This window comes from Muscardinus avellanarius, assembly GCF_963383645.1.
Source record: "Muscardinus avellanarius genome assembly, chromosome: 2".
Taxonomy (NCBI): Eukaryota; Metazoa; Chordata; class Mammalia; order Rodentia; family Gliridae; genus Muscardinus; species Muscardinus avellanarius.
The window spans coordinates 83,310,340-83,335,045 of record NC_137787.1 but is presented as its reverse complement, the minus strand read 5'-3'; the positions used below and the strand labels follow the sequence as shown (position 1 = coordinate 83,335,045).

Here is a 24,706-nt window from a genome sequence, read left to right as displayed (position 1 = left end):
CAGTTTATTATAAATATATCTAAACCATTAATTTTTGCATCTTTCAGGTAAAGTCCAGCACTTCGTTTATACAAAGTCTATGAGAAGAGGTCAGTAGAGATCATCTAATCTTAAGTCGTGACATCATCCATTCAAGTCCTTGGCATAATCTATACAGGAAAAAGAAAATCGTCATTAAATTCTAAACTAAAAGCAGGGTGTGGTGGTGCACACCTGTAATTTCAGTACTTGGAGGCTGAGACAGGAGGATCACAGATTCAAGACCAGTGCATGGTAATTTAGTGAGATTCTGTTTCAAAAAAAAAAAAATCTGAAAAAGATAGTATGAACAATAAAGATTTTTAAAAATCAGTAATAGCAAATGCTGGTGCTGCTTAAGTGAAGCTATATTCTCATAAAAGTACATCCACGAGCTAATGTCTATGAGCCACTCTCACAGACAGTACATGGTAGTTTTAATTCTAATACCTAGAACACTGGATGACATATGAAAGGAGCTCAATAATTACACAATGAATGTCTGCAGAATGTAATCTGGCAATACGAAGCAATAATATTGAGAATATCTAATTCTAGAAATATAACTTAAAAAAATGATAAACTGATTTACACATAAAAGTATTCATTAAAGAACTTTTATAGATTTTTCAGTATTGGGAACTGAAGCCAGGGTCTTACACATGCTAGGTAAGCACTCTACTACTGAACTATATCCCTCTTTCCTTTCCCCCTTCCTCCCTCATTCTTCCTCAAACTCAAGAGTTTGTAGTTCTTCATCCTTTCTTTATCCCCCCCCCCCCGGTGTATGGTAATGGAGATTATCCCCCTTCCCCTAGAGAGAATTCAACCCAACTCATGCCCCCAACCCCCCCCCACCTTTTTTGTTATGAAACAGGGTCTTCCTACATTGCTAAGTCTTGCTAAATTGCTGAGGCTGTCCTCAGACTTGCATACCTCCTGTCTCAGTCTCCAAAGTACTGAGATTACAGGCATGCACCACCATGCCTGGCTAGCCTTGTATTTCTAATTGTGTGAGTAGCTTTATTTTAAACTACTGATGACTGGTATTATCTAACATTTTTTTTCTTTAATGAATAGGGTTTTTTCTAAGGTTCTAATATGCTCTTCCAAATGTGTGTAAGAGTGTTCTTCTATTTCACTATGATTAGGCTATAGTAACTTATTATGTTGGTTCGCCCTTCTTGAAAGGAAAATTGCTCACTTTCCTTAATTCATTCATCAATGTCTCAAGCTTCAGCTCAATCTGAATACCTCAAGAACCTCAACTTAAAACTTAAGACCTGTTTTAGTATCCTTCATCCCTAATGTAACTCTTTCTGTTTTAAAATATATAGATATGCTATATCTTTGGAAAAATAACAAAAACTTTATTTGGGCTTGGTTCTTTTGACTTATCCTTTTCCCAGCCTTCTCTGTTTCATCTCTCACTCCTCTTCTTACCATTCAAAAGTTTGCAGCTGGAATTCTACACCTGATCTTAGCTAAAAGGCTGAGAAGTGATATAGCTGACATTCTAAAATCCACTTCCTCTTTAAACTACACTTATCCTCTCTCTAACCATTTTACTCATACACAGAATTTGTTCTGACTGCCGTAATCGAATTTACTCATTCAATGTTAAATTCAATGCCACTCTCTCCATCCTGGTCCTTGGTGCTTCCCTTGACAAAACTGTCACCTCCACCTTGAAATACTTTCACCCCTGGAAATAGACCTGGGCAAATCCCACTGTTAGGCACTCCCCTCTCTTCCAACACCTCATCCCAAAGGCAAGGATCCTCATGCCACACTCTCTCCAATTCTAACTTTTAAAAATATGTTTTGTGGGTTTTATGTGTTTCTATATATTATGTTTATGTTGTGTTTTAGTACTTATAAAACCATCCTAAAAAGTTGTGGGCATGGTGGCTTTGTATAGTTGGGAGGCTGGGACAGGAGGATCACGCAGGTTCAAAGCCAGCCTCAGCTACTTAAGTGAGGCCCTTTGCAACTCAATGAGACTATTTCAAAATAAAGAATAAAAAACAGGGCTGGGGTGTAGCTCAGAGGTAGAATGCCCCTGGGTTCCATCCCCAGTACCGAAAAAAAGAAAAAAAAAAAAAAAAAAGACTATAAACATCAACTATATCTTACATCTCTTCTTTTTGTTTTTTTAAGAAGTAAAATACATTTCTAAGCAAAATCCATGTTACCTACAAGAAGACTTCTTACCCCTCGCCAGTAAGAGCACAGCATGCCTGGATATGCCACTGGTGGTCTTTAATAGAAGTTAGCTTCAAAAACTGGGAGATTTCTGCTACAGTCATGCATTCTTTAACATCTTGTTTATTAGCAAAAATCAGCAATCCAGCTTTCCTTAGGTCCTATAAAAGGAAACAAAACTGTAAAGTCGACTACATTTTTCTGTGTATCTTACAACCTAAGTAACATTTCTCATCTTAGTAAACTAGACTTTCTTAACCATTCTACACAAAAGTATAACCTGTACTAATAGAAATTAACTTAATATTGAACACATTTTAAATAAAATATAGCATTTGAATGGATTTACATATTTCTTACAGTCTTAGACCACATTTTTATGGCCCTACATACTATATCTTTAATAGTTATATGTTCAAATGCAAAATACATCCAACACCTGAATACAAAACACACCCAAATGAGTACCTACCCTTTATCATGCTACTCAAGGGCTTTCCCAAATCCTACCCTTTGTGTACTTTCCTACCTTACCTTCATTTTCTGCCTTCCTTAACATCACTCAGTTTATAAGCACTCTTGATTTATCTCTCTACTACTCTCAGAACATTTTTTGCCAGTCGCATCTTCATGTTCAAATCATTTTGCCTGCACACATCCCTTACCTCCAATCTCCTAAACCAGCCTTTCACAACCAGAGTTCCAGGAGATAATTAAGCCTGTAGAAAAGTATTTCAGTGACTACACAGTAAGTCTCCCAACAATGTACATAGCTAGTACCTCCTAGGTACACAGGAAATAAATGAATTCATTACACAAAATGATGCTTTAAGGCCTTACAGCTTAATTCTCAATTGAGAAGAAATATCCTAAATCAATCCTATTCACGCTCTAAAACCTAACTTCTGTTTGTCCAGGAAGATTTCTTTGATTTAAATATAGGGTCAATTTGGGGTTGGCTTTAAAGAATTTCCTTGATGAGTAAGTTTTACCACTTCTTTGAATTTCACTGAAGTTCTTCAAACTTCTGAATTTGTTTCTAATAACTAACATTTATTGCACATCTGAGAAAAACACTTACCATACTATCCCTTTTCAAACAAAATAATTGTACAAACCCTGAAATGACTGGTTTCATGTTTTACTCACAAAATAGGTCCTAGATTTTTTGTCTCTTTCTGGACCACTTCTCCATACCGCCACCTTTACCCCCCCCCCCTTTTTTTTAAAGCTAGAGACTTACTGGATAATCTAGTAAAAGTTAAGAACCTATACATCATAAAATATGCCTATGTATTCATGCCAAATTTTTTTTTGTGTGTGTATATACTCATTTTTTTTCATCTATTTTTTTTAATTGGTGCACTGTATTCATACATTATAATGGTATAAAGAAAATACTTTTGTAGACATTCATACACACATCGCCCAGTTAGCCCCTAGCCGATCCCCACCCCATTCCCTCCCCATCCCTCCTTCCCATGCTCGGGCTCGATGGTTGACATCTGGTTTTATAGCAATTTATCCAATATTAATGATGATAATCTCACATAACTGTTTCATTTGTCTGATACCAAGCTTTTGATGACTTAGAAATAACATTTCAATACTTCTTTTTGCTTTCTTACCAGAGAATATTTTTTTCTTTCTTTTTTTTTTTAGGTGAAACTATCATACATTTATTTATTTATTTTTCAGAAAAAAATCTATCCTAATATGGAATATGGACTCTAGGTACCCAAAACAATCTCGAAGAAAAACAAAGCTAGAAGATGTATATTTTCTGATTTCAAACCATATAAAGCTACAATAATTGAAACAGTGTAGTACTGTTCTAAAGGCAGATATATAAACCATTGGAGTTAAATAAAAGCCTAGAGATAAATTCTTCCATATATTGTCAAGTTATTTTTGAGAAGGTTTCCACGAACATTTGGTGAAGGAAATAATAATCTTTTAACTAAATATTGTTGAAAAATAATAATTACATGAAGAATAAAATTGGACCCTTATCTAACACCATATAAAAATATTAACTCAAAATAGATAAAAGACCTAAATATAAATTTTAAGACTATAAACTTTTAGAAGAAAATCTGGGTCATAAAACCTCACAAAACTGAAATTGGCAGTGATTTCTTGGATATGATTTCAATGGCACAGGCAACAAACTCCCTAAAAAATAAAAAAATATTGCATATCCAAAGACAATGTAAACAGAGTTAAAAGTTACTGATAGAATGGAATAAAATATTTCCAAATGCTATATCTGAAGGTATATTAATATTCCAACTAGAAATCCTAAAAATTAGCAACAATAAAAGCAAACAATACAATTTAGAGATAGGTAAAAGACTAGCATAAATATTGAATCTCCACAGATAACCAATCTTAGTTGTCTGTTGGATAGAAAATCTTGTTTCTCTGGTTCTGGTGTGTGTTACCTATTTTTTCTTTGTAGTTAATTTCTTTGAGTATTTTCTCTAGCGCTGGTTTGAAGACATAAATTCCTTCAGTTTCTGTTTGTCATGGAAGCTTCTTATTTCCCCATCTAATTTGATAGAAAGTTTTGCTGGGAAGGAAATGTTTGGCTGGAAGTTGTTTTCTTTCAGAGTTTGGAATATGTTACTCCAAGCCCTTCTGGCTCTCATGACTTGGTTTGGGAAGTCTGGAGTGATTCTAATTGGTTTGCCTCTGAATGTCACTTGGCCCTTTGTTTTTGTTGCCTTTAAGATTCTCTGCTTGGCTTCCACATTGGCCATTTTGACAATTATGTGGCGTGGGGATCCTCTTCTCTGATCCTGTCTAAAGGGAGTTGTGTAAGTTTCCTGGACCTGTGTATCGACCTCTTGCTCTATGTTTGGAAAATTTTCTGCTATTACTTCCTTGAAGAGATTGTTGATCCCTTTGGTTTCACCTTCTTTTCCCTCCTCTATTCCAATTATTCTTAGGTTAGTTCTCTTAAAATGGGCCCATATTTCTTCAATGTCAGATTCCTGATGTTGGATTTTTTTTCTACATTAGAAACTATGTGTTCATTTTTTGAATGATCATCTTCTAAGAGCGAGATTCTATTCTCCATGTGGTCTAATCGGTTGTTTGTACTTTGAATTGAGGCCTTACTTGATTAATTGCATCCATTATCTCTTTTTGGCTCTCTCTGAATTCTTTTCGAAACACCTCTATTATTTCTACAGTTATTTTCCTGATTTGATCTTCTAGAAATCTCTGATTTTCTGTTTTATCGGGTTCTGATGTTGTGGGGTTGTGGGCATTCATTGCTCCATTGTTATTTCTCTTTCCCATGATTTCATAAGTTTGTCCCTTCTCTGGGTTCTTCCCCTGGGTCACTACGACTTCACTTAAGGTGCTCTGGATCTCGAGTCTGTGGTATCTCAGTCCCCACTACTCCTTTACTGGGTTGTATCGCAGAGTCTCAGACCCAGGGAGTCAATCGAGGCTGCTTTAGACCATGGGGGGATGCCAGGTTGGGCGTTCTCCTATGGTGTGATATCTCTGCCACCGCCACTCCCCCACTGGGTCAAGTCCCTGGGAGTCAGTACTGGGATTTCTCCTCTAGGGACCACAATTTGACTCACTGTTGTTGAGTGCACAGATAGAACTGTAGTGGACTCGGTGAATTCGCTGCTGCTGCCGCCGGTGGCAATATGGCGCTGCTGCTTCACCCTCGGCCGTGAGGCTGGCTTATTTCTTTTCTGTTTTTGAGCTCCGCTCTGAGTCCCTGCAGGGTGTGCTGAGCCCAGCCTCTGGGAGCTTTAGATGCGCCCTGAGCCAAGAAATCTGCCGAATTCCTCCCGGCTGATCCATAGCGGCTCACCTTGGCTCACTGTCCGCCACTCCTCTCTGGAGCCTGGTGGGCTGTTGAGTGCGTTGGTCTGGTGCCGTTTGGTGAGCTCGCATCTGCCGCCGGCAGTAAGGCACTGCTGCCGCATCCTCGACCGTGAGGCCGGCGTATCTCCTCTCTGGTTCTGAGCTCCGTTATGAGTTCCCCTTCTCTCTGGAGCCTGGTGCTGCAAGGGAAAATGGCGCCTACCGCTTCGCACCGTGGCTCCTGCCGCAGCACTGCGGGTCTGGTTTCTTTTTGTTGTCTTGTTTTTCCAGCCCTCTTTTTCTCTGCCCCTTGTAATTACATTTTGTTTCTCTGCTGATGGTGTTTTCTGGCTATGAAAGACACTGATTTTGTGGTAATAGAGGTTGGTTGTTAACGGGGCTCATAAGCCCTGTTTTTCTCCATCGCCATCTTCCCGGAAGTCCATGCCAAAATTTTTTGAAAGCTTATATTCAATTTTAGTTTGTTAACAGATACCCTAAATTCCATTTATGGATCACAGTCCAATGCCTAATAAAAGATGCAACTCAATTAGCAAGTTAAACTACCAAAAATTCTGCGTATATATCTGAGAAGATACCAACAAAACAAAGATTTTGGTTTTGTATTTGAAAGTTTTCTAAATTGTGTTGAATGTTATAATTCTCAGGCATTTTAAAAGGATATTTTGGGTTTGACTATTGAAGCAAGTAAGTCTTCAATAGGTACAAAGTGACATTGTTTCACATTATTTTACTCTTGTTAGAATATGACTTTGATGACCTCTTTTATTTCTGATATAAATAAAAAGTATAATAGTAAATTTTTTATTTGGTTAAAAGGAATTATGCAAAATATTTATCAGAACTGACTTTTAGTTGTAGTGCCCTCTGCAGGATGGCAGCTACTAATGCTACCACAGTTGATGATATTGCCTGAACAGGATGCTCAGAAAATAGTATTGTTAAGATGCTGTTTTAATATTTTATATTCAACTAGTCTTATGTATAAGTTCAGTTTACATGTCTATATAAAAGGCATAAATTCTTAAAGCATGGACTATAAACTGTAAATATATGACAGTTCTCAAGGATATAAATACTTTTTCTCCTGTCCTAAATGGAAAATGGAACAATTATCAATAGTTGATATGTGGTTGAATCACTAAGTAGACGGACTTTCCATGAGATTTAATTTCTATCTTCCTATCTTCTAGGTTTCAGTATCTCTCTTGCTAGTGTGTCGAATTAAAAATAATGTAGGTCAGGTTTGCTAATTCTAGCAAACTTCAAGAACACCACAGACAAATATTTGGCACCAGGAGTGGTGGCACATGCCTGTAATCCCAGTACTTGGTAGGCAGATACAGGAGGATTGCAAGTTCTAGGCCAGTCTCAGCAACATAGTGAGGTTCTCTTCAACTTAATAAGGCAGTTTCCAAATTAAAAATAACATTGGCCTGGGGTTATAGCTCAGGGGTAGAACACCCCTGGGTTCAATCCCCAGTACCACAAAAATAAATACATGAATAATTAATTAATTAATAACTTGGCACAAGACATAATTTATACTATTTTTAAGTAATTTGTACTCATCATTATAAGTGTTGGAATTTAGAGAAGCCTCTGAATAAAAATATAAAACCATATGAAATAAAGTCATTCATTGACAGATCTCAAGTAAAACCAAAACAAAAACTGAATATAATTATTTCAAGATCTCAAAGGCTCAAACTTATAGTTTTGATCTAAAACAGCAGCAGCAGCAGCAACAGCAACAACAAAAGAACAGCTAGTTTACCTAATTTTAAAATATTTAGGAGCCGGGCATGGTTGCACAAACTTGTAAACCCAGTACTTGGGAGGCTGAAACAGGAGGATTGCAGGTCCACAGCAAGCATCAGCTACTTAGTGAGGCCCTCTGCAACTTAGTGAGACCCTGTTTCAAAATAAAGAATAAAAAATAGGGCCGGGGATGTAGCTTGGAAATAGAATGCCCCTGGGTTCAATCCCCGGCACCACACAAAAAATAAATAAATTCTTAGAAAAGAGGAAACAAACTTTTTCTGTGTTCTTTATTATATAACTTCAAGGTTGTTCACCAATTTGACTTAACAAAATGTCAAAATATAAGGTAAACAATAGTGATCTTTTGCACATGCTATTTTAAATACTTTCCACTAAAATAATAGATACTTGCTCCTATGAATCTAAAATATATTTTAGTGTAGTCAAGGAGACAAGTAACAGCAAATGTAAGAGAGTATTTTCTATATGACATATGTAGCTGTCAATTGTTTCTCAAAGCTTCATTTGTAAAGATAATTCCTAGAAGTTGCATCAACCTCCACTTGGTATTTTGAACTATTTTAAAATTAATTAATGTCAAAGCTTTATACTTCATTTAAGATAAATCTTTAGAAAGTATTTTTAAAGTTTTTTAATTTTGAAAAACACATATAAAATCATTAGTAATAATGATAACGATAAGATTTTGTTGGTTAATGTATATGTTAACATAAATGTATGAAATATCCAACTAAACCCACATCTAAATTTATTTTTCATTCACACATTCTCATTCTTTGTTCCATCTGTTCCTCTCCAGAACTCTGCTTATTTGGCTCTGCTCAACCCTACTCTGGGCTACCAACTTCATCTGTAATTCCTTTCTTCCAAAATCTTCCTGGTTACTCTCTTTTCAATTTCCAGCTAAGCATTACTTAATGTCGTTTTCTTCTTTTTTTCTCCTAGCAAAGAGCCCAAGAAAGAATACCTAAGTTCAAATCCTGGCTCTTAAAAAACTGATCAAGTCACATAATCTTTCTGGGCTCCACAGTCCTTATCTATAACACAAAAGGTTAAGTAACCTGCCTTAAAAATGCCCCCAACAAGTAAATTTAAAATACTCTAAGCTTCAAATACTAATCCTGCTGCATACTGGTCAAGTACACTAACAATCAAATAGGGAGGCTACCTATTTAACAGAGTAAAACACAGGCAAGAGGCAACATGTATACTGATTGTTCTTTCTCAAAATCTTTATAAAACAACCCTCTGGAATAAACTAAAGAATCCTGGTGTATTTTTTGTAAAACAAAAACAAAAACCCCTTAAGTCTTCTGCCTCTTTTATTGCTTACTGTTTGTATCCCAAACAAGAATCAGAACTAGGTAAATAAATGCACAATGGCAAGGTGCCTTTTTTTGTTGTTGTTTTTTAAACCCAGGAGGTTTAACACAGCTACCTGAAATTAAGAGTCCAAAACAGGCAAGGGGGCATTTTGGTCGTCATGATCACTATAAGGAAAATGAGGAGCCTCAACTTACCAAACTTTCCTCCCCTTTTCCCCTCCCTCTATTCTTCCTTTCTTCCGATTAAACCCAGGGGAGTATTGATCACTATAAGGAAAACAAGGGGTCTCAATTTACAAAACTCCCTCCCTCCCTTCTGATTAAATCCAGGGATGTTGGATCTCTGAGCTACACCTCCACCCCTGTTTTATTTTATATTTGGAAACAGGTTCTCACTATGTTGCTGAGGCTAGCCTTGAACCTCAAATCGTTCTCCAACAGTGTCCCAAGTACTAGAATCATAGGTATACCTCACCATGCCTGGTCACTTTACTAAATTTCTTAAGTCTTGAAAAGTTGCCTAAGAAACACCAAAATTCTTAAAACAAAATTTTAAAAAATCATCATCAATGTTAAATTAAAACCTCATTACAAAAATACTCCAGATTTTCTTAAGATTTACAAAAATTTCACTGAAATTAAAAAATACTCTATACATTTAATTATTAATTTTTTATTCCTACTCAGAAATGAGAAAGTGACTTCTGTAATAAGACATTCAAAAATAATTAACTGCCACTACAGTAAATATTATGAGTTTATAACTTCTATTATCATTACTAAGTTGACTATATTTTATTATTTTATTTATTTTTTGCAAGCTGAGGACTTAATCTAGTGCCTCATATATGCTAACCATGTGCTTATTACCAGAGGTATATTGCCAGCCCTAGTTTGTTTGTTTGTTTGTTTGTTTATTTGCAGTACTGGGGATTGAACCCAGAGGCATTCTACCTCCGAGCTACACCCCCAGCCCTATTTTTTATTCATTATTTTGAAAAAAGAATCACTAAGTTGTGGAAGGCTTCACTAAGTAGCTGAGGCTGGCTGAGAACCTGCGACCCTTCTGTTTTAGCCTTCCAAGTACTAGGATTACAAGTGTGTGCCACCATGCTTGGCTCTATTTAATTTTTAATTTATGTCACTAGTAACAATTTTCAGTGAATAACATGGTAGTCATATAATTTTGTTTAGTCAAAGAGACAATATCAGAAATAACTAAGAGAAACTACATTTAAATACTAGTCTGATAACTAAGAAACAAGTTGCTATATACTCAAGATTCTTTTTGTCAGTAAGACATCTAAATCAAATTTATCTATAACAAATGAAACAACACTGCTGTTTCCAGATATACATCAAACTTGAGATGTGCCAAAATCATAAAGCAGGCACAGCCATCAGATAAAGAGTCAAAAATAAATTTAAAGAAGTACCCTCAGGAGAAAATAGAACAAATGTTAATACAAATACTCTTCCCCCATCTAATGTACAAGTGACTTACCTCATGTGCTAACATTTTGTAGAGCTCTTCTCTAGTTACAGAAATTCTTTCTCTGTCTGTACTGTCCACAACAACTATTACAAACTAAAATAATTACCAAAAAAAAAAATCATTAGTCATTATATAATTTCATATGTGAAGATTTATAAAGTTCATATTTGGCATATACAAATTTAAAAAGTGCTTATTTCATTTATAGGCTATTAATATCAAGACATTAGATCTTATGGTACTATACAATGTAAAGCTTAAAGGGCCACTCCATTTCTAATTCAAAAATATTTACTAATTTTTAAAGAGAAAAGAGAATATTGTGCTAATTTTCTAACCAATATATAGCATGTTTGGTTTTCAATATTAGTATCTTGAATGCTAATGGGTCTATATCCATCTAGTCACACTATAAATCAAAAAGAAAAATTAATTTTGGCCCTAAGCTTACTTCTGGACAGATATTATTTGTTAGTATCCATTTGAAAATCTAAACGGGTATATGTATGGGAATGACGTTGCAGTTAAAGAAATAATTTTTTAAAAAGTTAGCAAATCGAAAAAACAAATCCATATCTAAAATAAGCTCTCTTCTTAAGTGGCACCTGCTACTGCAAGCACAACTCTTTCCTGAACTGATGATGGAACTGGTATCAGAAGATGAAATGAAAGATTAAGGTTGTGTGGAACTGATTTCTATTATAACTCTTTCTTAACTTTATGAGTACCAAAAAGTAGGAGTGAAACCAGGACAAATGTACAGTTAGTTAGCTTGCTTATTTATTTTTTGTGGTACTAGGGATTGAACCCAGGGACATTCAACCCCCAAGCTACACCCCCAGCCCTATTTTTTATTCTTTATTTTGAAACAGGGTCTCACTAAGTTGTAGAGGGCCTCACAAACCGCTGAGGCTAGCCATGAACCTGCGATCCTCCTGTCTTGGCCTTCCAAGTACTTGTAAGTGCACCACCACACCTGGCTCAGTTAGCTTATTTATGATGGCATCTACAATGCCCAAGTTAATTCTGCCTGCCTATTATAACAAACATTATTTAACTTTTAGAACTAGGTATCAATTTCTAAATAAACCACCATGATTTTCAAAGTTTCTTCTATTTTTCAGTTTTCATCACCCATAATATCAATGAATAAGAGAATTACTTTATTTCTTCTTTCATTTGATAGTTTACTGATAAGTAATTTTATTAGTGTAAAATCCATTATATTCCAAGGCACTTTTATAAAGTTATTAATTTTCCAGATGTTGGTATAATACGTGCAGCATTATAAGGGAACATATAGAACTTTATAATCATACATACCTTCCTTTTTCAATAAACATGATTAGGTGTTTAATGGAATGTTTGAGGTCAGGCTATTAAGGGTTTTTAATTACATAAAAATTATATTAATTATATTTAATTACATAAAAATTAAATTAAGGGTGTCTTAATTACATAAAAACTTTATGTTTAGAATATATTTATTAACTCATCGTCAACACAACAAAATACAATTGTTAGTATCTTTTGATTTACAGACCTATAGAGTAAAGCAAATACCACAGGTCTTAGATTTCCTCTTGGGGAGGAACATATAAAGAAAAACATTATTTCTAAAATACTTTATAATAAAAATTATTTAATGTGCAATGTTATTATATGAAAGATGAATACAAAAACTAAGATTCAAACTACTAGAGCCCTCTCATTTCACTACAATTTCCCCTACTTAAGCAAATAAAAATAGCAAGAAAAAAAAGAAATTACACACTATAAGATGAAGTCATTATAAAAACAAGTGAGACAAGTTCCAGGATCAATTCACAATCAGATCAATCATTCATGAATTCTCCCTACAGAAATTTAATAGTAATAAATATTCAGACCAATAAACCTGAAATGGAGAACCAAACTTTCTATGCTTAAACTCCATACATCAAAATACAGTTATACTTTTAAAAGACTAAACTCTAAGAATTCAAAGCTAAGTGTTTATCAAGTATTCTCTTCATAGAAATTTTAGCATATTAAGAAACATTACCTCCGTGTTAGTATAATAAGTGTTCCAGGAAGAACGAAGAGATTCTTGGCCACCAATATCCCACATTAGGAAACGTGTATTATTAATCACTATCTCTTCTACATTACTTCCTATTGTCGGGGATGTATGCACAACTTCATTCATAGAACTGGGAGGGGGAAAGTTTACATATATTACAATTACTAAGGAAGTTATCATGTTTTAACACATTTTCAGTCAAGGAACAAAGCAGCACTAGGTTTTATACTTAATATCCAAATAGCCCTTTTCAATTCATACAATGAGCAAGCTAAATGTTCACATAGAGTTGGAACTACACAGGAGACTTGAATATTCTAGATCATTTCAGGAAACTATACAAACAAGGAGTTTTCTATTTCTATAGGCAAAAGAGCTTTAGGACAAAACAACTGAGCAACATGCTCAATGTCACATGAATTTCTAGCTTTCAACAAAGAATTGCTTAAATTTGGCTCTTGATTCATGGCCAACTTGTTTTCTTACAGTTAGGGTCTATGTAATTTTTTATTCTATTCATTACTCAAATATCACTCAGGTAGAAAAAGTACTAGAAACAAAGTTTTATGATAGTTAATACTTACAATTGGTAAAGGATGGTAGTTTTCCCAGCATTATCCAACCCAACAATGATAACTTTGTGCTCTGAAATGAAGAAAACACCAGTTGACTTATTATAGACACACACACACACACACACACACACACACACACACTTTACAATTTCACCCTTCTTTTTTCTATGGTATAATCCAGTGCATGGCACTTTATATATTTTATGGATCTCAGAAGAGTATCCTAGCAAGACCAGGCTCACCTTCCATGCTTCCTCACTGTACATGTATCTCTCATCTTTCCAACATCCTTTCTAAGAAGCACTATATTCTTTCTACTCTATAGAATACTACTCTTAGTAAATATCCCAGATGGAATCATAACAATCTACAAATAATTTGAGTTATACTTGTTTTACACTGAAGTAAGTCACTGAAGTTCTATTTGTGGGCATTTTAAGTATCATTTGGGTACATATATGTGGGTTGGGATGAATGGCAAAGAAAGGACTGTTTGGGTAACTGTAAGTTGTAAGTACACTTAAAACCATGGAGCTATTGTAATATGAACAAACGTAAGGACCTACAGCTATGGTGGCAGTGTCTCCCTCACCCATGGCTTTTGTAGCACCACTTTCTCTAAATGTTCTTCCTGTCTCTTGACAATATTTTTTCATCCAATATCTCTTCCTCGAGTCTTCTTCAAAACATTCATGTACTCCAGGTTGCCTTCTTGTATTCACATGTTTGCAAGGGAACTTGGACTCATCTATTTCCAGGCTATATAAAAATATTTCCCAAAGACAGTAGAGCATGTGGAAGAAACCAATATCCAAAGATGGTCCCTGGGTAGATGCTCCCTTGAATGCCACAGAATACAGCGGAAGTGACTATGTGTGTGACCTGAGCCTAGATCATCAAGAAAACTTGGAGCTGCTACCCGGGTATTTTAGACAACTTCCCTGGAATAAGCTAGAGACTATGCAACAAGCCTGACTGCATGCAGCTGAGTGAGGAAGACCAGGCTGACCACATGATTCCACCTATGGAGAGAGAGATAACCAGCTAGCCCTCCTCAGCCAGCCCTCCACTCCCAGCTCTTCTGCAATGCCAGACACAGGAGTAATGAAGCCATCTTGGACACTGGGTCTGGTTAAACCTTCAAATGGTTCTATGGCTCCAGCTGCCATCTGACTGCAACCAAATAAGACTCCTCAAGCTAAGAGTTTTCTAGCTGAGGTTAACTCACAGAACCATGAATAATAAAAAAAAAAAATCAGTTTTGAGACACAACATTAAGGAGTGGTTTGTTAGACAGCAATTAAATGATAGCAACACTATCGAAAAATTCCTGGGATTATGGACCTTGGCAGCTGACCCCAAGTTTCTGTACCGTTTACCAGGGGAAATATCACTCATCTTCCCGGACTGTGTAACAGCAGCACAAGGCACTGCCTGGCTCCTAGAGAGACAATTCCTCATCTATGTCCCCAAATCTCTCCCAAATGCCAACCTATCTAACAGACAGACACAGGGCCACTCCACATATCCCAAACCACAGAATCAAACCTGTTTCTACTTCTGTCTTACTGATTTACTAAATGTATTTTAATTAATTCAAATGCTTCAAAATTTATTCAAGGCTTCCTCTCAACCCCAACATCTAATTTGTTACCAAATTCTAATGATTCTCAAAAATATATCACCAACCTGCCTCCTCCTCACTGTCCTAGTGGAAATTCTCCCTGTCTCTTACTTTAAAACCTTCCCTAAGTGGTCTATTGTTTCCAGAGTAATTTCTCTGCACAAAAGAGCTGATAATGTCACTTTTATTTATTTAAATATGACTGCTGGGCATGATGGCACATATTTGTAATCCCAGTACTTGAGATGCTGAAACAGGAGGACCACAGGTGAGGTCAGCCTCAGCTACTTAGTCAGGCCTTTGCAACTTATCGAGGCACTGTTTAAAAAAAAAAAAAAAAAAAAAAAAAAAAGCTAGGGATGTAAGCTTGGATGCAGAAAAATCCCCAGTACTATAACAAATAAATATGACTCTACTTTTTAATACTCTCTTATTTGATATTTGATATGTTGTATCTCTATTTTTATTTTTAATTTTATTTATTTTTGGTGGTACGGGGGTTCCTGGAAACCCTTCTACCTCTGGGCTACACTTTCAGACCTATTTTATACTTTTATTTGGAAACAGGGTCTCTTAAGCCAGTGCAGCTGGCTTCAAACCTGTGTGATCCTCCTATCTCCGACTCCCAAGAACAGGGATTACAAGCGTGCGCCACCAAGCCAAGCCTGGGAAGTTTTTGTTTGTTTGTTTGTTTTAACAGTACGGCAATTCTGCCTTTCTAATGGCATTTTTTGTATGTTTCAAAATTGAAATTAAGCTTTTTTTTGGTGGTACTGGGATTTGAACCCAGAGGCCCTCTACTTCTGAGCTATGCCCCTTTGCCCTTTTTTAGTTGTTTTTGAAACAGGGTCTCACTAGGTTCATGAGGCTGTCCTTGAACCTATGATCCTCAGCCTCCTAAATACTGGGACTATAGATGTATGCCACCATGCCAGCAAGCATCCTCCTTTTGATTATGTATTTCTTCTCCAGTTCTGTAAATATAAACACCCATAGGGAAATTAATAAAACCAGAAAGCTTCCCACTTGAATAATGACTTTTAACCAGAGCCTTCTCAAAATATCAGCCTAGTTCCAGGAATGTATTTTGTGATCTCCCATGTATTAGTTACAGGACAAAATTTAAACAGACTTGCCAATACTCAGTAAGAAAGCACATTTACTCTAGTGGGGAAAAAAATGGTACTCTAGAAATAATACAAACTAATAGGATAAATCCAAAAGTAAACAATCTAGGCAAGAATGTATGCTATATAACTATAAAGAATGACTTAAATGTGTGCATGTGCACACTTGCACCTATAAGCACTTAAGAAAGTTAAACACTTATTTTAACCATGCTACCATTTTTCAAAATATTTTTCTACTCTACTCTTGTAATTGCTTTTAGAGTCGGGGGTACACCATTCTGAATATTCTCAATGGCAGTAAACTGTTTAGCCTTTTGATTTTAAAGGACTATCATTTGATATCATCTTGTTCATAAGGAAAAAGGTAGCTAAGAAGACTACTATCTTTTTATTAACATATACTGCTGAATGAGAATGCTTTAAAAATTTATCTCCAAAGAAATTCTAAAGAGTTTCAAAAGAATTTCTTTTGAAGTAGAATATATCAGTGGGAAAACTATCCAACCACCTAAAATAATTGCTTTAAAGTTAAAATCCCTCATCTGGTTTTGGTATCAGTGCATTTTAAAAAGCCATTTTTAAATTTATTTTAGCCATGCTCCTAGTACTTATTTCTTGATTGAACCTACTGCTTTTCCTATTAGGAAGGTCCAGCTAGGCAAGAAAATACTAAAGATCTTTCTACTTTCTCTTTTCCCCAACCTGCCTGCCCACCCACCCACTCTCCCTCTCCCCCTCCATACCTCCTTCTCTCTCTTTCCTCATACTGAACATGTCATGGTAAACTGCTCCGAACAAAACTTCAGTAACTTAAGAGACAGATAAGACAGACAGCAGAAAAGGTTTATACCATAAGAATTACATCTTCTCATAACACAGGCTGATTGCTTGCTAAGTAAAGGTTGGAGTTAACAGTTCAAACTACATCATCTTTTATGCTTCTGTACAAAATGAACTAGAGAGTCAATAAATTAAAATTAGATACCATAATCTGTGGTGGATAAAGACAAACTGTTTAAACGTTGCCTTTCTTAGGTAATAGAAGTAAAGAAGCCATACTGGGGAAAGAAAGTACAGTGGATGATAGTGTGACAATTTATGTCTGGCATGATGGAAAATAAAAAAGTGTCAGAGATGGTAATAAAAAAAAAAGGTAAAGAATCAGCTAGGCTTGGAATTGAAGCAGGGAAAGAAATCCAATGTTCCACTAGAAGGCTAGGAATGACTAGAAGCACTTGTAGGCAAAAACTAGAGTTAGCTGACTGGGTACAGCAGTAAAGATCAGAAGATATGGACAAAAGGAGGGAAAACTGCCCAGCACAGTGACACACACCTATAATCTTAGTACTTGGGAGACCGACAGGAGGACTGCAAGTTGGAAGCCAGCCAGCCAGCCTTAGCAACTGAGTGAGCCCATTAAGAGAGAGAGAGAAAAAAAGAGAGGGGGGGGGCTAGGAGTTGTAACACATGCCTGTAATCCAAGTACTTGGGAGGCTGAGACAGGAGGATCAGAGGTTCAAACCCAGCCTCAGCAATTTATTTTGAAACTTTCTTTCAAAATAAAAAATAAATAAGACGGAATATGTAGCTCAGAGGTAGAACGCCCCTGGGCTCACTGCCTAGTGCCATAAAAAGGTATAGGGATGCAGCTCAGATGTAGAATGCCCCTGGGTTCAATTCTCAATATCCCCCTCCCAAAGGGGAAATCCCCCAAACTTGAAGCCTTGGAGGTCACATGTCCTTCTGCCTATCTCCTATGCTGGATGACAAAGTAGACAAGTGAACAGAGATTAGATTATTAGATACATATGGTAAGAAAGGGTGGTTAAAGCCTCGACCCAGTCTTCTCTTAATTCTTTTCTTGACCTATCTACTCACATTTAGGTGAGCTGGTCCACTCAGTCTCCAGAATGTCTCCTGGACTTCCAAGCATCAACTTTGCTAACACCATTCTCCACCCTAGAGACAACTGCCCTCTTCTGTCTACTCTGACAGTCCCAACAAATTTTTATGTCACCTACAAGCACAAATGCAAATTCATCTCCTAACTCAGCTCTAAGTCAATCAGAGGACTATATGGTAATATAATTGAACATCTAAGGTTTTTAAAAAATGTTTAAAGGTTTTTACAAAGAAAAAGAAAGAAGCGCCAAAAATGTGAGCAACATAGAAAATCTCCAAGGAGCCGTGGCTCTGTGGAGCACTAATATCTTTTTGGCGTACCATTCCAATGAAGAATTCATGATCCAGAGGATCTTTATCTCCTCAACCTGGTATATCCACAAGCCTCACTCATTATTTAACTTCTCCTGGCTCTTTTTTGCTCCCTCTCACAGTTTGTCTATTTGCAGTTTCTTGTGTTTTTACAATAAAGCTTCTTAAGTCCAAGATACAGAATATGGGTCACCATAAGAACTGTAAAATTAATACCTAATTATATGATGGGCCCAAAGATAAAGGTGCCAACTCAATGGTGACAAACTATTCCTAACAATAGGGTTGGCTTAGTCACAAATACTTTAACTAATTTCGCAGAATTGTTAGGCTCTCACCATCCTAGCCCATTTCTTATTTCCAAGAGAGTAAGATTCTAGACAAAACATAAACGTAGCCAGAAATTATTATACTGTGCTTCAAAACAAATATTTCATAGAACCTAAAATAAAACATTAATGCTAGGAGATAATGTTACTATAGACAAATATAATAAACTTCCAGCCTTTCTAATCCTTTGATATATGTAAATCATCCCAAGTTTATTGCTTAGTACTTTAGAATATCTGTGTCACCGCATTCCTGCACTTAAGACAAACCAGAACAATATGTGTATGGTAGTGTGATTATAATGCCTGTAACCCCATTCTTGGGAGGCTGAGATAGGAGGGTCACAGGTTGGAGGCCAGCCTCAGCAACTTGGGGAGGCCCTTAACAACTTAGGAAGACTCTGTTTCAAAAAAAAATAAAATAAAATAGGACTTTGGGTATAGCCTAGAGGCAGAATGTCTATGGGTTCAGTCTCTGTACCAAAAAACAAAGCAAAACCAAAAAAAAAAAAGGGGGGGAACCCCAAAATGGCCACATACAGTGTTTTGATGAATTCTGAATTTCATTTTACCCCTCCCCACACACATACAAAGCTTCTTATTGCTGGGCATGGTGGTGCTGGCCTGTAAACCCAGTGGCTGGGGAGGCTGAAGCAGGAGGATGGCACATTTGAAGTCAGCCAGGCAATTTAATGTGACCCTGTTAAAAAACAAAGGCCTGAGGATATAACTCAGTGATGTATAGCATCTGTGTGGTATATGCAAGGCCCTGAGTTCCATCCTCGGTATAGCAACAAGTCAAACAATAAAACGACTTTTCTTGTATCCCTGCTTTCATTTCCTTTTGACACGCTTAAGCAGCCTACCAGTTCCAGTCATTGCCAGTTTCTTAAATTTGTATCCTCCAATAACCAATCCCAAGCCAAAAGCCAAAAATTTAAACTATTACCTAATCAAAAACAACAAGGCAAGCCCGTTGTGGTGGCACATGCTTGTAATACCAGACAGGAAGATCCATAGGTTCACAGCCAGCCTCAGCTACTTAAGTGAGGCCTCCACAACTTAGTGAGACCCTGTTTCAAAATAAAGAATTAATAAATAAGACTGGGGGTATAGCTTGAAGGTACAATGCCCCTGGGTTCAATCTCCAGTTCCGCAAAAACAAAACAAAACAAAATTTTAAAAAATGCAAATGAAGTAGAGTCCACCTATATGTTTTTACTTCAATCCAAATTGTCACCAAGCCTTATTAATTCTATGTCATTTAGGGCAAAAATCCTATTTGTTGTGTTCATTCTTGTTCTACGTTCATAGCACATAGCCTGGAATAAAGCATATGCTTAATAAAGTACCTTTTAATAAACGAATAAACAAATCAGACCTGAAAGATATAAAGGTTAGGAGGCAAATATCTGATAAGCCACTTTTCATTAAATATTTAATTTTCAAAACTTAAAAGTATCATCACTAAAATTAAACTCAGAAAATAATCATGCTGCGAGGCACGGTGGGTGGTGGCACTTGCAGTTCGTAATCACAGCATTCAGAAGGTAGAGACCAAAGGATCGCCAGATGCCAAGATCTCAGTTCAAGGACAGCCTCAACTACTTAGTGAGCCCCTTACAACTCAGTGAGAACCTGTTTCAAAAATAAAGAGACTAAAAATTAGGGCTGGGGGTGTAGCTCAGAGGTATAATGCCCCTGGGTTCCATCCCCAGTGCTGGAAAAAAAAAGTAAAGAAAAGAAATGTGCTATTTATAGTAATAGCTGTGAAGTTTCAGGGGAAAAAAAACCAAGCTTTTCTTTTGTACTAAGATGTTGAAGAAGAAAAAGTGATGCTTATACATGGCAAAATTAGAGCTTCAATAAGGGGACCGAAAACAACATAATTTGAATTTGCAAAGTTTAATATAAAGAAAATAACCACCACAGACTAGAATAATGAAAGATAGGCTTATAGGCTTATAGGAAGGAAAAGAATTCCAAAGATTACAGGAATAACCAATCGAAGGAGAATTCCCTCCCTTCTAGGACTGAGGCAGAACTCCCCTTCCTGCTCAGGATTGAGATAAAGACCTTCCTGGGAAGCAGGCACTACCTCGGCTCAGTGAATGGCAGAGAGGTGGCTGAGATGAGGTGTCAGGGAACTTGCTGGAAATTCTTCCCCTCAGAGCTGGGGAACTGTTCATTGGGAGATACTACACTGGCGCCTTCCATTGTAGAACAAAAATGGATGGGTGCTAGGGGAGCTGCTGACTGCGCTGACTGCTCTCCAGTGGAACAGCCAGGCACTGGTGAAGGTGTCTGTGTTGCCAACAGAGCCCATGGGAAGAGCCCATGAAGAGCAGCCCTTTCCTCCTGCAATGTCCCTCCAGCGCTGACTATTGACAAAGCTAAACATGGTGTCAGCCAGCAAAAGAACTATTTAAAGGACCCTGTTCCATTTCCACAAAGAATGCAAAAAGGGTTCACCTGAAGCTACAAGGTAGTATATTAATAAATGCATAATATATCAGCTACTCAGCTTTCACATGTACTCTTCTACATATGCTTGAACTCCCTTAAATAAATTATACAAAAAAAAAAACAGAAGAGAAAAAAAAAAACAGAAGAAGCAGCCTCCTCAGAACCAGGTTTGTGCAGCAGTGGCAGCTTCTCCAGCACTCATTCATTAATTACAATTCCTTTTCTAACACCCAATCAGAAGAAATCAGAAGAGCAATACAAGACTATCAATGCGGAAATTCCACAATCTCTTTCATGGTTCACATCAGTGTCAGAAAGTTCCTTTTAGCTAACATGAATCCTCATGTTACACACACACACATTCACACACACGTGTGTGTGAATCTCTAGACAGAACATGCACTAACAGACAGAGATGCACTAATGGGAGGGTGTTGAGGGACAATACATGCACTAACTCTGGAACTCGACAACCTTGGTTAACACCCCCAACCCATTACTTTGAATTATAAGTGCTTTAAGAAAACCACCAATGTTTCTTTGCTCCTGTAAAATGGGAGAATAACTACCTCATAGGGTTGCTATGAAGAGTAAATCAATCAAGAGTAGATTAAACAATCAACCTGAATCAAACACATAAAATAAATCAGTAAATGCCAACTTTTATTTTACCTGTAGAGATGGAGTCTCCCCGCTCCTCCTTTGCACTCAATGAAAGCTCCACATATATAGAAAGATTTGTCTTTTTAGTTATCTTATTCACACCACCAGAACAGGTCCTGGCCCAAACAGCTGCTCAAAAGATGTTTGTTTAATAAACCACTGACGTGTGTGTGTGTGTGTGTGTGTGTGTGTGTGTGTGAGAGAGAGAGAGAGAGAGAGAGAGAGAGAGAGAGAGAGAGAGAGAAAGAGAGAGAGAGAGAGAGAGAGAGAGAGAGAGAGAGAGAGAGAGAGAGAGAAGGGGGCAGGGTGGCCTGGGCTTTGGCCTGCCTCAGGTTCTTTAGGAGGGCCAATACAGCAATACAATTCATAGCTGTAATATAACAGCTGTAAGGCCTGGGGAAACTATTCCATTTGAACTTTTGTTTCCCTTCTTCAGAAAAAAAAATACTTCAAAGAACTCTACATAATGTAATCAGCATTTCAATAATGTAAACAGCATCTCAAAGTTTGTGCTGTATTGAATCTAAGTATCATCTAAATGTAAACTCTGATTTTTCTAGTTTGGGCAGTTTGCAATTTACTTTTACTGTGTACCAAATCTAAACTTTAATAGGAAAGGTTGTTCTGAAGGGGTTCCAGAAAAGAGATCTGACACAGTTTGGATTTTATCAGCATACCCAATTCTGCAATCTCCCCCAAACCTTTTTTTCCAAATTTCTGTGAAAAATATTCAAGATTGTGTCCTGACTTTTCTGGAGGTAAAATAAAGTATCTAAGATATATTTTAATGTATGTATGTCCAAATTAATACAGAATTAAAAAGACCTAGCATTAGAATAATGAATATTCTAAAAATTTACTAAAGACCACAGATTTTATTTTATTGGTACCCAGGAACATTCTATCTCTGAGCTCCAACCACAGACCTATTTTGAAATAGGGTCTAAGTTGCTAAAGCTGGCCTTGAACTTGCAATCCTTCTGTCTAAACTTCCCAAGTACAGGGATTACAGGAATGTATGTACCACCGGGTCTGGCTAAGCCAATCCCACTGTTGTCTTAATAAACTGTTTAACAAAAGAGAAACAGTTTATTCACTTTCACAATATTGACATGTAACTTTTTAGAACATGATTTCATTAATCCCTCTATTAGTTTCCCAATAATGAGGCAAATGTCCAGCCAAAAATTATCACAAAATACAGGCTATACGAACACTACTACTATTAGTGATTTGTAATGGTACCAATGCATGTATTTTTAATATTTACTACCAGCAAGTAGCTGTTGCCAAAACTCTAATTCATTCTTAATTTACAGAGCAAATAATTTTACCATTGACTTCAAATAGAAAGTGAAGATAAACTATTTTTCTGGTAGCATTAGAGCTCAACTGACAGTTTTTTTCTAAACCTCATAGCAAAATTGGAACACTAGTTTCGCTAAAAAGAATTTAAAAGTATAAGTGTTAAAACTAGAATTAAGACCATTTAGAAATAAGCACCACCAGTTTTTCAACAGTTTAATTTTAATACTTGAAACCTAGAGAGTAACTTTTCAAGCCCTGTAGTACTCACAGATCCCTGATGTTCTAGGTAAGAACTAACTTGTTCTTGCTCTCGTCCCCCAACACATATCACATATGGTCCCAGAGACTGGGAGGATTTAGAACTAGTTTTGTCCACTTTATGAGAAATCCCCATATAGCTGTCCATGCCATTTGGTATCATGTGATCTAAACTATCACTTTTTTTTTTTTTAAAGATACACTGTCACACGCAAGGTCCAGTTCTGCTCTATCTCTTCACAAGAGCACTTTTATCATGAAGGAGTTGGAAGAGGGCAGTAGGTGTTTGGAAAACTTTTGGCAAGTGATAACACCACCGGTTCACACAAGAGAAAAACACTAAGTTACTGACATCAGGAAAGAGGAATCGCCTGACTTAAGTTTAAAAACATAAGTAAAAAGTACACCGCTACATTGTATCTTAATAACTATGGAGTCTTTGTTAAAACTGTATTCTCTCCCATTTCACACACTCATTTCGTAACAAATTTTCATTTTGTAACAAATTTTAATAAACCTATGCATTTTCAAAATAATAATTAGACAAATTTAAGCACCCCTATACAATACTTTATATGGTTAGCAAATTGCTAGTTTACCCACCCATAACAAATATTTCGTATGGCATAGTTTTTAAACCTATCAGTGAAATACTAACATCTTCAACCCACCCTCATGACCAAAAAAAATATTCTTAACAACCTACACAAGTAGGAAAATGACCTTAAGCTTAACCTTAAACACAGACTTAAGGCCAGGAGAGGAAAATCCATCGATATTGGGGAGGTATAAGCCTACCTTTCCCTTGCCCCCCAAAGGAGGGTGGATCAGAAGCTCGTACACCCTAAGTGCACCGGGCAAGCTAAGAGCCACCGCTCACGTTTTCCGCATTCTGCAGCCCTGGGTCGCTCCGCGGCGGGGCCGAGGCCGGGGGCCACAGCCTCCGAACCCCGGAGGACCCCAGGATTTCTCAAATTGCTGGCGGAAGAAAGAGCGGGGAGACTGGCCAGGCCTCCCCGCTCAGGGGCGCCGGGGGCCGGCACGGAGCCGCCCCGCTCGCAGGACAATCGGAGCAATGGGTGTGCCGCCGCGGGACTCGCGGCCAAGTCCCCGAAGACAAAGGCTGCGGCCGGGAGCTCGCGCGGGGCCGCCCGCGCCCCGACGTGCGGGGACCCGCCCGGCCAGCCCGCGCTCACCCTGGTGATTGAACAGTCTCCAGATCCTGGTGAAGAGAATGCCCATTCTTGGGCAGCGGACCCCCTCCAGCCGGCCGGCCGCCCGGGCTCAGGCGGAGGGGGAGAGAGGCGCGCGGCGGCCTCCGCCTAGGCTGCTGCTGCTGCCGCTCCCGCGCTGGCCGCCCGCCGGCTTCCAGGGAACCCGAGGGAGGCCGGAGCCTA

The 24,706-nt window shown here is 37.4% G+C and overlaps 1 protein-coding gene across 1 annotated transcript; it reads right to left on the bottom strand.

Annotated features, from left to right (window-relative positions):
• Window positions 1-100: 100 nt before the first annotated feature.
• ARL5A (ARF like GTPase 5A) lies at window positions 101-24,551 on the bottom strand (the record flags this gene model as incomplete). Its single annotated transcript, XM_080720017.1, has 6 exons — window positions 101-149; window positions 2,233-2,384; window positions 10,690-10,773; window positions 12,725-12,872; window positions 13,327-13,387; window positions 24,506-24,551. The coding sequence occupies 6 exons, from the start codon at window positions 24,549-24,551 to the stop codon at window positions 101-103; spliced, it is 540 nt and encodes a 179-aa protein (XP_080576143.1).
• Between the last annotated feature and the right edge of the window lie 155 nt (window positions 24,552-24,706).